At 38.4% G+C, this 14666-nt stretch overlaps 1 protein-coding gene across 1 annotated transcript; it reads right to left on the bottom strand.

Annotated features, from left to right (window-relative positions):
* Positions 1 to 534: 534 nt before the first annotated feature.
* Positions 535 to 12793, bottom strand: LOC110908633 (probable UDP-N-acetylglucosamine--peptide N-acetylglucosaminyltransferase SEC). The gene is made up of 27 exons (XM_022153573.2): positions 12311 to 12793; positions 11790 to 11935; positions 11606 to 11704; positions 11458 to 11508; positions 11228 to 11344; positions 11086 to 11142; positions 5931 to 6050; positions 5691 to 5753; positions 5519 to 5597; positions 5330 to 5439; positions 4784 to 4837; positions 4619 to 4686; positions 4396 to 4498; positions 4071 to 4273; positions 3887 to 3983; positions 3726 to 3797; positions 3560 to 3636; positions 3366 to 3482; positions 3179 to 3263; positions 2822 to 3100; positions 2211 to 2297; positions 2005 to 2132; positions 1858 to 1940; positions 1662 to 1767; positions 1437 to 1583; positions 911 to 1031; positions 535 to 822 (listed from the first exon to the last, which is right to left on the bottom strand). The coding sequence occupies exons 1-27, from the start codon at positions 12489 to 12491 to the stop codon at positions 709 to 711; spliced, it is 2964 nt and encodes a 987-aa protein (XP_022009265.1). The 5' UTR covers positions 12492 to 12793; the 3' UTR covers positions 535 to 708.
* Positions 12794 to 14666: the final 1873 nt, after the last annotated feature.

Raw genomic sequence — 14666 nt, 5'->3', positions numbered from 1 at the left:
AATGGTTCAGACCGTTTTGCCTCTGAATGGTTAAGACATCTTATCTGAATTGGTTAGACATTTGCCTCTGAACGGATAGTCATTATATTAGCTCTTAATGGTTCAGACCTCTTACTGGTTCAGCTTTTACTCATTCAGAAATTGCCAAACAGCCCCTTAATCTCATCAATCACCAACTAACATCAATCAATAGCAAGGAGTACTTGTCTAATACTCTTGCAACTTGTTAAGCTCTGGGTTTGTGTTGACCATCGTTTTCACTTGTTTTTAAGACGTTGCTTTTTACTTTACCTCTCCAGTCTCCATTGCCTTTTATCCTTCGTCTATGTGTGTGTATGCACCACTACGCCTTTACATGTCATAAGTAGTGGTTTGTGTGTATGCACCACTTCACCTTTGCGTGTCATAAGTAGCGGTGATATCAGTCAACGCATAGGTCGGTGTTGATAACAACCACCATATTTGAACGCTTGATGCAAAGCGCATGGTGCAAATGCACCTCACTTCCACCAACAGTCAAAAGTCATAATATGATTAGTCGAAGAAGTAAACCATCTCATATAACTCATTGCATACCACAAACAAACCATTTTTAGATACTAGGTGTCCAAATCATCCTAAACAACCTCAATATAATAATAATAATAATAATAATAATAATAATGATATACATTATCTTCTTACTTGTCAACACGCCTCACCTAACCATTAACGATCATAAGGATACTCTGAGTCATTCTCGGTCACTTTGAAGTGCTGAGGTTGTTGCCCTGAACAGTGTAGATTCCACATCTTCAAGTATGACCTCTCCAGGTTTTTCACCTACAGATTCACACACACACATTAACAAATATTCGAACCATAAACCATACGCCGTGTATTCAACTATAAAAAAAACAAAATAGCTTACCCAGCGGGATGTGTCAAACAGAGGACAGCTAAGACGTGATAATTTAAGTTTGTTGGTCAACTCTTGAAGCTTTGACCGGTTTAAAGCTAAATACACCGCCCTATCTTCATATTCCTTCATACTAAATACAAAGAAGAATCACAAATGTTAATTAAGAGAAAAACCACAATTCATAGTTACAACTTCAATATTTGAGTTAATTACTGTTTTCGTCCCTGTGGTTTGTCAAAAATCACTATTTCAGTCCATTAGTTTAAAAATTGCGATTTCAGTCCCTGTGGTTTCACTTTCGGAACCATTTCAGTCCACCACGTAACCATTTCAGTCCCTATACTAACAGAATAAATGAATTGAAATGGTTACGAAGTAAAACCACAGGGACTGAAATGGTTACAAAAGTGAAACCACGGGGACTGAAATCGCAATTTTTAAACTAATGGACTGAAATATTGATTTTTGACAAACCACAGGGACGAAAGCAGTAATCAACTCTAAATATTTTTTTTTAAGAAATCTGACCACTAACCTGTTGACAATCATATCCTCGCCAACGCCGGTGGCTAAGCAGAGCGAACCCGCAACTCTAGTTGCCATTTTCTCGAGGGGTAGGGTCACCATAGGCAAACCGGCCCAAAGAACATCAGTGCCTGTTGTGTGTGCATTGCATAACGGCCTACTCAAACAGAATACAAAGTTAGTTAATGGTGGCACATACGCGTAAATGAATAAAGTAAAAAAAAATTGCGCATACGTGTCGAGGCATAAATCCGCCAAAGAACTGCGCCGGATGTGTTCGTTTTTCATAGCAACATCAGTGAAAATAATCTGGTCCGGCTGCACACCCTGTGCAGCAGCATCTACAGTGGCAAACACAAAATGGTAACACAAGTTCCTACGCATGCAGATAGAAGTATATAAAATAAACAATAATAAAAAAATGCGCATACAAGCACGAAGTCTCATTTCACCAGCAGCTGGGAATCTCAAAAGCCAAAGTGCACTGTTTGGTACCCGCTTTAGAATATTGCACCTGAAACAGCAAGTTAATTGTTAAAAAACTGGTGACGAAGACCATTCACAAATCGACATCTTACCAAGTCATAAAGATTTCGGGATCCATCTTGTAAAGCTGATTAAAGCAACCAAATATAAATTTGTTCTCAGGCAATCCATAAGCTGACCGCTTCGGCTGACAGTTTGGATCCAGTACATCAAGGTTTTTCTGAAACCAACCACAATAAGACAATGTGCGAGTACACAAACATGTTTATATGAATGACGAAACCCGTATGAAGGGTACCTGTTTGTAGTCGTTTACAAAGTAACAATGAGGCAGATGCACAAGCTTCTCGGAGTAAATATGAGCAAATCTAGTTGGAGAAACAAACTGCCATACAAAATTTAGATGTTTCAGTAACCGACACAACCAGAGATAACGTACACAAATAGATAAAAACTAGTGGGTTACCACCCGCGCTCGGCAGCGGGTTCGAAACATAGATAAAAATAAGCAAATCGCAAGAGTTAAAGTTGTTTGATGTTTTAGTTATGGAGCTAAACATGTCATTATTAAAGTCGAGGGGCTAAACATGTCATTATTAAAGTTTAGGGGCTAAAGTTATTTATTATAAAAGTTGAGGGGCTAACATGTCATTATTAAAGTTGAGGGGCTAAAGTTGTTTGATGCAGTTAAGGGGCTAAAGTTTTATTATTATTAAAGTTGAGGGGCTAAAGCTGTTTTAGTTAAGGGGCCAAAAATGTCGTCATTAAAGTCTCTGGGTTAAACATGTCACTTACAAGTTGAGGGGCTGAAGTTGTTTATTATTAAAGTTGAGGGGCTAAGGGTGTTTGATGTTGACAAAATAGCATATTTATAGTATATATAATATAATAAAAGGAAAAGTCCCTTACTTCATCGGTGACCAGATACTGTATGTAGCTAGCGCCAGTTGTGCCCGGGAATCCCATATACGAGACCTGAATGGGAGCAGGCTGCAGAGCAAATATTTCATTTCTAGCCCCCTTGGTATAACCATTGAGGTTGATAAGTATTTGGATTTGATCTTCGTTTATCAGTTTCGCGATCGTATCGGAAGTCATTGATGACACGTCCTTGAAGTGTTCGGCTTCTGACTGAATACGGAGCCTCCATTCACTCCCGTCATTTGGACTCAACGCATAGCAGAATACCTAAATTTCAAACACGTTTTCATCCCAATCCATAATTAAAGATCTAAGATCATTAAAAAGAATTTTAGACAAGCAAACCTCGACGTTTTCTCTATTATGCATGCCAAATACCGATCCCATTAAATGCGACAGTGGATGGTTTCCAAAATCACTGCTGACATATCTGCACAAGCAGCAACGGTATTCGAGTAAGCCATCCCTTTATTCAGATCCATATACTACGAGATTAATAAACTAAATTATATATGTGTATATATATATATACCCGATTTTCAGCCGACTGTTACCCCCTGTAGTTTTGATCCGCAATGGAAGAGGATGGTTAAAAGCAGGAAGGGAAAACCGGCTTGCAATGACAGAACAGTGTGAAGCATACTTGCGACTAGAAAGAAAAGAAAAGGAGCCCGATTAGAAAAAATAGTTATTTACGCTTCCAACTCATGTAAACTACACATATACCTGATTTCAAGTGCGAGCATTGGATCAAGGGGATATGCAATCGCGTGGAAAGGTTGGACACTTGGAATAACCGACATCTGGATGGAAATAATCAGCGCATTAAAAGTTAGAACTATGCTGAAAACGCCAAACTTGATAAGTATATTCAAGCAGATACGGTCAAAACCTTGATCTGTCTTCGAAGTATGTTTTCCACTTCAATAAACATTCTTTTCCTATCATCCCAGTCACATACGCACTAGAAAAATATAACAAAAAAGAACAAGCTTATGATAGATATAGGAGGCCAACATTATGGAAATGAAAAAAAACCGTTAAACCTAATACCTGTAATGTATGCAGCAGATTACAAGTTGCTTCAGGGAAGTCAGAGCGTATGGCCAATGCTTGTCTGTAGCTTTTAATAGCGGCTTCCACATGTCCACTACAAAATAAAAGTCTACACGTTAAAATGTGTTCGGAAATGACCACGAATGAGTTAAATGTCTCAAAACAATAAACTTAAAAGAACCTGTCTTTATAAGCTGAAGCGAGATTTGCATGAGCTTCAGCCATGTTTGGACGTATAACAATAGCATGCGAGTAGTCTTGAATTGCTTCATTAACTCTTCCAATCTCCTTGTAAGTGTTTCCGCGATTAACAAGACCATCAGCTGCCAGTGGATCGATCCGAAGAACTTCATTGTAGCAAGATATAGCATCCGCATAATTACCCTATTTGTTAAATCACATACTTACTATTAACTGTCAACGAGTCTTTAACGAGCTTTAACCAAAACCATAATGAGAAAATCTGTTTTTACACACACACATACACAAACACAAAGAGATGTTACCTGTTGTTTGTAAATTATTGCCAGATTGTTAAAAGGGGCCGACAAGCCTGTGGTTACAGTTAAAGTTGCCTTGTAGCATTGTGCGGCAGCCGTCATCATATTCCTGAGTATCATAAACTTCTCTTTAGAGACATTTAATGTATATATACTCTTCTATTTCGTGAAGACTTTTTACTTCTTGTCGAATACTATATCATAAACCAGCGTATATGTAAACACATACCATTCCATGTATATGTTTCCAAGGTTAGTGAGAGCCTGAGGATGGCTAGGTTGCAAAGAAAGGCATTGCTAAATTAAAAAAAAAAAAAAAAAAAAGAGTCAGAACAAAGCCAATGAAAAGCTTCATAGTAGAATAATACCCAGCGAAAACAATATAATAACATACACGATAGCAATGAATGGCTTCCTCAACTTTTCCAGCATCCTTAAGTGCATTTCCCTAGAAAACATAATATAATTAGAAGAGTAAACTGCCATTTTGGTCCCTGTGGTTTGGTCACTTTTGTCACTTTAGTCCAAAACTCAAACCTTCTGCATCTGGGTCCTGTGGTTTCAGTTTTATTGCCATTTTGGTCCAAAAATGAAATCAGGTCATATTTGTCTTATAAAATCCTGCAATTTTGTCCTTTTCCTCAGGGGCAAATCAGGTCATATTCGTCTTATAAAATCTGGTATTTATTTATAAAAAAGAAATGACCATTTTGCCCCTGAGAAAAGGGGACAAAATAGCAAGATTTTATAAGACAAATATGATCTGATTTCATTTTTGGACCAAAATGACAATAAAACTGAAACCAAAGGGACTCAGATGCCAAAGGTTTGAGTTTTGGACTAAAGTGGCAAAAGTGACCAAACCACAGGGACCAAAATGGCAGTTTACTCTAATTAGAAACATAGGCAAACCAAAACGTAAGATACGAAGCAAACGCACCAGATTATTATATGCTTCCAAAAATCCAGTATCACGCGCAATAGCCTGCTTATAATGGTTAATTGCCATCTCCAAGTTACCTTGCTCGTAATATATGCTAGCTAAATTCCCTGAAAAATACCAACGTAGAACAAAGAATGACGTCTGATTCATGTAGAACGTAAAAACAAAATGTTAAGTATTACTTACCAAAAGCCATGGCATAGTCTGGTTTAGACTGAAGAGCATGCTGATAACATACAATAGCTTCTGGAGCCATTCCCAAAGCCTATAGTGCAAAGTACACCTACTTTATCCGAATTTGTACTAGCATGTATATATATATGCCAAGAAATACTAGAAAAAACAACAAATGCTTCACCTTATACACGTTTCCCAAGTTCAAATAGGCATCGGAAAAAGTTGGTTTAAGCTTGACCGCCTCCTGCAATGCGCAAGTCCCGCAGTGAGAGTAAATTCATTCAACTAAAGAGTATATGATATACGTTTGCATGCCATTAACAAGCGTAAATGCGCAAACAAAGTAAAAAACATAGTGTTGGTGATTCTTTAAGTCGGGCCATTCTTTAAGCAGCCGTTAGAAGCAACAGAAAATATATACCTTGTAATACTGGAGTGCCCTATTAAGATCACCGGACTCCATGAAAAGGCCAGCAAGGTTAGACCAAGCAATAGCAAAAGTTGGTTGAATTCGAAGTGCCTCCACATAGCAACTGTATGCCTGTTTAAAAAAACAGTTAACATATAGCAGAAGCTTCTAAATAAATGACATGGTGTTCAAATTTTTGTTAGGGTATCGGATCAGAGTAGGCTCGAGCGGAAGCGAAACAAACACACATACACACACACTTGCAGAAAATAAAGAACATGAGAATTTACGTGGTTAAGTCAAGGTGACCTACGTCCAGACGGTTAGGATTTTATTTCTGAGGTGATAAGCAGTCAATAGCGGTGCTATAGTGATTAGCGGACAGAGCCGGCCCTGAAGGAGGGCGGGGAGGACAACCGAACAGGGCCCGTGATTTCGTATGGCACATAATTTTTAAAAAAAATCCGATATTATATATGTAAAAAAAATTTAATAGGGTATAACCAAAAAAATATTAACATAGGCCCACTTAAAAAAATTCATATTCTTTAAACTATTTAGCCCATTAGGTTAGTGAGCCCAATACCCAAATATTTTCTAAAAACTAATAAAAAAAAGATGTCTGGGCGGCAAGTCTTTCATACGGGACTTGGTAATGAAACGTCGAACAGAACAGGAATACAGGAACAGAAATGTCGCACTACATTCCTTCGATTCAATCATCATTCATCATCATTCTGCAATTTTTTAGGTTTTGTTCGATAAGAGACACAGCCAGCAGGGCCAGGCCTTCGATTTCACAGTCACAGCAGCCTTTGATCACTGAGTGTCTGAGTCGGATCAGTTCACATGTAAACAACTAAAAATCAATTGTCGAATTCAGTTTACTTTTGATTTAGGATTGATTTATGATTTCAGTTATTATGTCGATTGTCGAATTCAGTTAACTTATGTCGAAATCACTTAACTTATGATTTAGGATTGATTTTTTATTTCAGTTATTATGTTATGTCGATTGTCGAATTCATTTATTCAGTTAACTTATGTCGATTTCAGTTAAGTTATGTCGAATTCATTTCATTTATGTTGTCGAACATTATACGGTTCAAAGTTGTATGGAAAACTAGTTTAAATTTTTTATTTCGTTAAGACCTAAGGGCAGGTTTTTTCGAGCTCGAGCAGGGTACATGAATTCTCAGGGCCGGCCCTGTTAGCGGACCTTAGGGTGTGTAGCGGTCCAAATAGCGGTGGCCTATAGCGGTTCCGCTATTAGCGGCGCTAAATACCGCTATTTGGAAACCTATATAGCGGTTATAGCAGTAACGCAGTAGAATGAGGCAACATAGTAACGCAGGTAGGTGTTTGATTGTGTTGATTCTTAATTCTTAAATTAAATACTTCAAAGTTACTATAAGTGATTGATTGTGTTAGTGTTACAGTTGCAACAGTTAATAGAATTGTCACAGTTGCAACAGTTAAATTAAATACTTCAAAACTATTAGTGTTTGTCTATTTGATTGTGTTAGTGTCTTACATTATGTTAGATTTGCAACAGGTTTTTGATAATGGAATGATATTACTATGAATTTGATATTACTATAAATATTTTTCAAAGATATATTTATATATATATAAAAATACATAAATTATGCATGGTATAAAATTACCGTTATACCACCGTTATAACCTATATATCATATAGCGGACCTTGACTGCTATTTGATTTTGGACCGCTATAACTGCATAGGGTGATACCAATTACAAAGGACCTATCAACTATTTATAATACCCAAATTAGGGTTTACAACTTGTTGACCAAGAAAAGGTAAAATAGGAAATTGTATGGCTTAACAAAATTAGCGTATATTTGTATTTGTTCCATATTAGCTATCTATTAGAGCATCTACCATTAGCGCATGCTCTATTCTGTTTCACTGCATCATTCTGCAACTGCAAAGCCTACATATCTAACAATCTCCCACTTGGAGGCTTTGCATAAACCACAAAGTCTATCCAAGTAAACCCATCACCAGTTCAAGTCTTCCAAGCCTCCAGTTCCCAAGAACAAGCTAGCGAAGACTTCAATCACACCCAAGCCACCTAGTTGCAACCACACCTCTCATCAAGTACCATCAAGTACCTGAGAAACCAGTTGAAGCTCCCACAAGCTCCAACCCGATAGTCTTATCAGACCCAGCCGTGACTAAAAACGCCACCAACCCATTCTTTATCTCAACCGGCTTGCACGATCCACCGGCTCCAGAGATACATCAAGAACTAATACCACTCTCCACATTTTGCAAACTATTTTCAAGAGAGCATTTTTCTTCAGTCGGAATCTTTTCAAAACCCAACGGCTCTTTGTGATTGTACCTGTAACACGACCCGTGCTCCCACTATCACCAAACCCTTGAGTGGCTTAAACTTAGACCCCCGACCACATTCAACTGACATCCCCAAAGCACCAGGATTCAAGTTTGCAAATTGAACCCTCTTCCGCTTACAGGATTCAGTGAACAACGATCCTCGTCTCCTCCCACAGGCAACAACAAGATTTCCATCAATCACCTTCCACTTCCCACCACCAAACTTAACATCTAGTCCCTGTTTATCCAGATGACTAACAGAAATAAGTTTCTTCATTAAACCTGGAATTAGCCTGACGTTTTTAAGTTCCATGTAGTGCGCAGTGGAGTCTTCAGATTGACATCTCCCATGCCCGTAACATTAAGAACATGATCGTTAGCTAATCGTACCTTTCCAAAGTCTCATTTTATCAAATTCACCATCGTCGTGCATGGAGTGAAACGAAGAACCAGAATCTATAGACTCTTCACAGCAAACCAGTACGTCACCGTCAGATTCATCTGACACAACACTGTTTACATGATGTTTACCATGCCCTCTTTCCGAGGAACAGAACACTCGTTTTTAACATGCCCCCTTTCTCCACAGTTCCAGCACCTCACATTCTTCCCAGCTTTAGACAAGTTTTTCCCACGACTCCCACTACCTCTGTTTTTACCTCTTCCCTTGCTAACACTGAACATACTAGAAGTAGATCCACCACTAGAGTTCCTCCGGCGAATGTCTTCACCCAAAACACAATCCCGGATTTGATCAAACTTCAAATTTCCAGCTCCAGCCGTTTTAGTGACCGTTGTCACAAATCCTGACCAACTATCAAGTAAGGAAGATAACAAAACCACAGCCTGAGTGTCATCATCAAACTTCATGCCCACAATTGCTAACCTGGACAAAACTGAATTGACTTCGTTAATGTGATCAGCAACTAGACTACCCTCGTTCATTCTCATATTAAACAGTTCCCTCGTCAAGAACACCCTATTACCGGCAGAGGGCTTCTCATACATATTTGACACTATGTTGTCAAAGACGCAAGGCGCAGGTGAGGCGAGGCGCATCGGCCTCGCCCGGAGTGTGCTTTTTTAAGAAAAGCGCGGGCTTTTTTAAGAAAAGCGCACATAGAGAAAAAAATATAAAAAATATGTTATGCTTTGAAAATAAATAAGATTCCACATATAAAACTAAAAAAAACTATTATATATGCCATTTAAGATCATGGAGCTAATAGTTAGTAGCAAAAGTTTAGAAGTTATATGTTGTAAGTTTTGGGTGTGAATAAAAGTCTCAAAAGGTGGTAAATACTTTGTCCCACATTGGTGTGGGGACAAAGTGAGTGGTTGTTTATAAGGTAAAGCCTTTACTACTCTATTGTAGCTTTATGACATGTTTTACCACAAGTCCTATCCGCGCGCGGGGGGGGATGCAAGAATGAGTTTCTGAGCTGGAATTTGGTTGAACTCATGCGTGCCCGCACCTGCGGACACGAATGAAGCTCCGAAAAACCCGGGCCCGCGTGAGGCAGTTTTTATTCGCACTCAGTTTCGTTTTTTTTTCTGATGCGCTGCGCCTCAGACTGTTTTGCGCGCCTTTTTTGCGCCTCAGACCGTTTTTTTCAAAAAAAAAACCCATTTTGCGCCTAGGCTGCCACCAGACACTATAGGTGTGCCTCGCTGCGCCCGGGCGCCTAGGCGCGCGCTTTTTGCGCTTTTGACAACATAGATTTGACAGAGCTGTTAACATATCACTAGCAGTTTTTTCTTTCATGATATTAAAAGCAACTCTCCTCGTCAAAGCTAATGTAATTTTACCTCTTGCCTTTTTGTCCTTTGAGTCCCAAATTGCTTCGGCAGCTTTATCCATTCCAGCAGGTTTTTCTTCCGGTACCACATCCAAATCGCATTCACCAAGCAACGCCTCTATTTGCATTCTCCACCATGCAAAATCAGTACCGTTGAACTTCTCGATTCAGAACTTCCCGTCTTCTACCATAGCAAACAAGAAAACCAGGAAAAAAAAAAACACAAGGAACCAAGCACCCGAAACCCGAGCAACCTTCAATAAATCAGAAACCCCAAGCACCTGAACGGGCGACTTCTCCTGCAAACCCGAGCGTAAACCAGCGAATAACCAGGGTTCAAAAAACCGAAACCCTAATCGCCAAACACCCCAAAACCACCAGATCTGCAACAGTAAACCCTACGGCGCAAACACTAGACCTTACGAGCCGTAACCTAGAGAATAGGTATGGGCGGCGACGGCAGCAACAGCCGATCAAGATCTCTCGTCCAGCTTTCTCCCTTTCCTGCGATAACCGTGTGAACCATGTGTTTAACTGAACCTATGGCTCTGATACCACTTGTTAGGGTATCGGATCAGAGTAGGCTCGAGCGGAAACGGAACAAACACACACACTTGCAGAAAATAAAGAACACGAGAATTTACGTGGTTCGGTCAAGGTGACCTACGTCCACGGGTTGCAACTAGGGTTAGGATTTTATTTCTGAGGTGATACCAATCACAAAGAACCTATCAACTATTTATAATACCCAAATTAGGGTTTACAACTTGTTGACCAAGAAAATGTAAAATAGGAAACTGTATGGCTTAACAAAATTAGCGTATATTCGTATATGTTCCATATTAGCGCATCTGGCACCATATTAGAGCATCTATCATTACAGCATTAGAGTATCTATTAAAGCATCTACGATTAGAACATCTATGAAACATTAGCGCGTGCTCTATTCTGTTTCACTGCATTCTACACCTACAAAGCCTACATATCTAACAATTTTCTTACTTGTTGAACCAATCCTTGAGCTTTCATCAAGTTCCCGAGGTTGCTGTGAGCATCAACCTACAGAAACAGACAGAAGAACTATTAAGGTTAGAAAAAGAAAAAAAGAAAAAAATCAGAATATAAAGATTGGTAAAATTCTGACCAAACGAGGGTTCAATGAAAGAGCCTGGCGACAGCATTGAGCAGCTTCGGTCAGCCTTCCTTTCCGCATGTAAGCACTTCCCAAGTTTGACCATGCATCCGCAAAATTCGGACGAAGCTGCATGAATCATAATTACCAAAATATAATGCTATAATATAAGGTTTTTTTCCCTATGTGTTTGCAGAAACTATACTATGGTTTCCGTAAATATAACTAGAATGTCACCATACCTCGATTGCAACTAAATAATAACGGATAGCAACATCAATATTCCCCTTTTCCTGTAAACACAAAAAAATACATGTAACACCGTACATAATGCTCAAACATGTATTAAAAAAAGGGGGATACACCAGAAATTCAGAAACAGTTTTTTACCTTCCATGCATTTGCCATATTCCCATAGCACTCTGCGAAATTCCGATCAATGCGAAGGGCTTCTTCATTCTTTGCGATGCACATATCAAAGTCGTGTAACTAAAATAACAGTAAGCAAAACTTCTGTGAGTGCCATGCGTTAATATGGAAAGCATGAAAGCTACGTATATCACGTTCAACCAACCTGATAATATATTGCCCCCAGAAGAAGAAGATTATCGGTTCGCATAGGGTTTCTGTCGTAAACGGTTTTGCTATGATCTAATGCCTGTCTAAAGTCCCCTGACTTGTATTTCTGATGAGCGTGTGACATAAGCGTATCTTCATCGGCTGTAACGCGTAAACATTATTTTCAGCTTATGTTAATTTCTTGATCATTTAATCTTAATTGTCCTCTAACCCTTTACTCCACAAGAGTTCACATTGCCCAAAATTTAACCAACCAAAAAATTATGTTTTTAATTCATCAAAGTTTATAACTTAATCCCCAAACTTACAAAACCCTAGAAAACAAAATACATTAAATTATGTTTTAAATTCATTAAAGTTTATAAAGACAAAATACAACTAAACCATAAATTCAGCAGCTTTAATCCCCAACTTACAAAACCCTAAAAAAATAAAACACAATTACACAAAACCAAAAACACACAAACCCTAGGTATCTGTGAATGATCTAGTGATCTACACGAATTAAAAGCAAACCTTCACGAACATCTTGAGACAATTGAAGACCAACAGTGGACGAAGAAGCATCAATCTCCGTGGACAAAACAAAGGAAGATTCACGGTGATGATCGCCATTATTAGTATTATTATTGTAGGAAACCCTAGACAACTGATTCTGCTGAAACTGCTGCCGCAGATCGGGCTGTAACGACAGCATGATGATTAATCGGGCGGGTGATTTCCTGACACGGAGATCGTGGCTGCCGATTGAATTTGTGGGATTTCAAGGGTGGATCATGGGACGCGAGGGTGGTGATTGTAGGATCTCATAAAATTAATTAAGAGGATTTTGAAGAAGGAAGATGGTGATTTTGTGGGTTTTTTCTTTCTCGATTTGTGGAGAGAGAGAGTGTGTTTCTGTGCCTAATTGTTGTGACAATCAAATCTTCTGTCCGACCCACCGCGTTTAAAGCCGATGAAATACATCCATCACTTGCAACTGCCGGAACATTCTCAATTTTTGATTCACAAATTGATACTTTTAAATTATTATACTAGTTGTCCGAGTTATAGCGGGGATCCAAAATCTGCAAAACACGTGTTGAAAACGGTAAACAGATACCGAATATTAAAACATATATAAAAATGGCGTAGTAACGATAGTCACTCCGTCCTAAAAAACAATTTTAAATAATTTAATATATAACCGTAGGACCCACACATCTTACACGTTGGAAATTCGGTTGTTTTCAGTTCAGTTATTATGGTACTAACAAATTAAAATATGGATGAGCTCGGTACCGTTAACGGCACGGAAAATACCGCTCTAGAAAATCATCGAAATTAGGTACCAGTATCGAAAATGTCTGGTACGATACGGTATGACATTTGAAGGTAAAAATTAGTAAATACAGATATGGTGTCAGGTCGGTGCCAAACCAAAAGTAATGATTCGGAAAACGCCAAAAGGTGAGTATCAAATTGGTAACAAAAAATATTCGGCATAGTAGATTTGATACCGATATGATCCCGGTTTGATTACAGGATATGATACCATTTGCTCATCCATACTTTAAATATCCAAGTTAATTTTACATGCTACATTTATTCATTACAGAAAAAGACAAAAAAAGAAAGTAACTGAAGTTGTGTGTATATAACCTCATTCATGTGGAATACAATTTACTTAACACATGTATGAAAAGCATTCTAAACAGTGCAATAACTTGCGTTGCTACGTGGCATGAGCTCAAAGGTGATGTTATTATTCATTAGGTTTCAATATATCGTACGGTACCTGTGATCAAGGATGAGGAAATTATACCGGATAGCAATACCGAATTTTCCGAACTAAAAGATTTTCAATATAAATTTGATACTGACTTTTGGCATTTTCTGTACCAGGCTGGTGCCGGTTTTTACCTTCATGTACTGATATCGAATAGGACCGTATCAGTATTTTCTGATAGAAGGTGGATAAATGAAAAAAAAAATTGACACATGGCAAGTCTTGGTGCAGGTACTATTCATTAAGTTGGTTTTTTAATATATAGATAAGGCTGGTGCCGGTTTTTACCTTCATGTACCGATATCGAATAGGACCGTATCAGTATTTTCTGATAGAAGGTGGATAAATGAAAAAAAAAAGATTGACACATGGCAAGTCTTGGTGCAGGTACTATTCATTAAGTTGGTTTTTTAATATATAGATAATAACAAAATAATAACAAAATAATAATAATTATAATAATTAATAACAATAATAATTAATAATAATAGTTATTAATTAACTAATAATAATAATTACTGCACACAGAAGCAATACCAGACTGGTGAGACTTGAAGGTGAATGGTCTAAAATGCCGCACATGCCGCGACCCAGCCCATGCGCGCACGGAACCATACCTATACTTAAATCTAAAAACACTCAGTTGGTCCTAAGGTTCCCAACGTTGACCTCCACACAAATAGGTTTCCCTTCGGGACAACCTAGTTCTTCGAATGAACGTAGGAACGTGTTGTTCATTAGCTTCCATTGACTAATTTTCGCCTTGTCCTGTTTAACCAAAAAAATCTTCGCCCAAGAAGTTCTTCCAATAACTATTTTCTCTTTGATCTGTTGAGCTTATAACACGGTCACAACAAACAAAACAACCACAAAGATAGACTTGAGTGCATCTTGTTGTCTTGAGCGACTTCCACTAGCTCCAAGACTCCTCTTGGCATTCGGTTTTGTTTCGGGTTGCTACGGGTCTTCGTATCAACAATATTTAACAAGTAAACATAATAAAGAGAAAAACCCTATCTATTACAACATTGAACCACAAAAAGGGCCAAAACCATAAACTAGTCTATTACAACTTTGAGCCGCAAAATGGGCCAAAACCAAACA

This window comes from Helianthus annuus, chromosome 14 (genome assembly GCF_002127325.2).
Source record: "Helianthus annuus cultivar XRQ/B chromosome 14, HanXRQr2.0-SUNRISE, whole genome shotgun sequence".
Taxonomy (NCBI): domain Eukaryota; kingdom Viridiplantae; phylum Streptophyta; class Magnoliopsida; order Asterales; family Asteraceae; genus Helianthus; species Helianthus annuus.
Note: the sequence above shows the minus strand (reverse complement) of the source record. Positions and strands in the feature narration are given on the sequence as shown.

Excerpts from the sequence above, each read along its gene's own strand:
- LOC110908633 (XM_022153573.2), bottom strand. The coding sequence starts at position 12,491 with ATGCTGTCGTTACAGCCCGATCTGCGGCAGCAGTTTCAGCAGAATCAG. Across the intron at positions 11,509-11,605 it reads ATATGGCAAATGCATGGAAG|GAAAAGGGGAATATTGATGT; the intron begins GTAAAAAACTGT and ends TTGTGTTTACAG. Across the intron at positions 2,298-2,821 it reads AGTATCTGGTCACCGATGAA|TTTGTTTCTCCAACTAGATT; the intron begins GTAAGGGACTTT and ends TTTGTATGGCAG.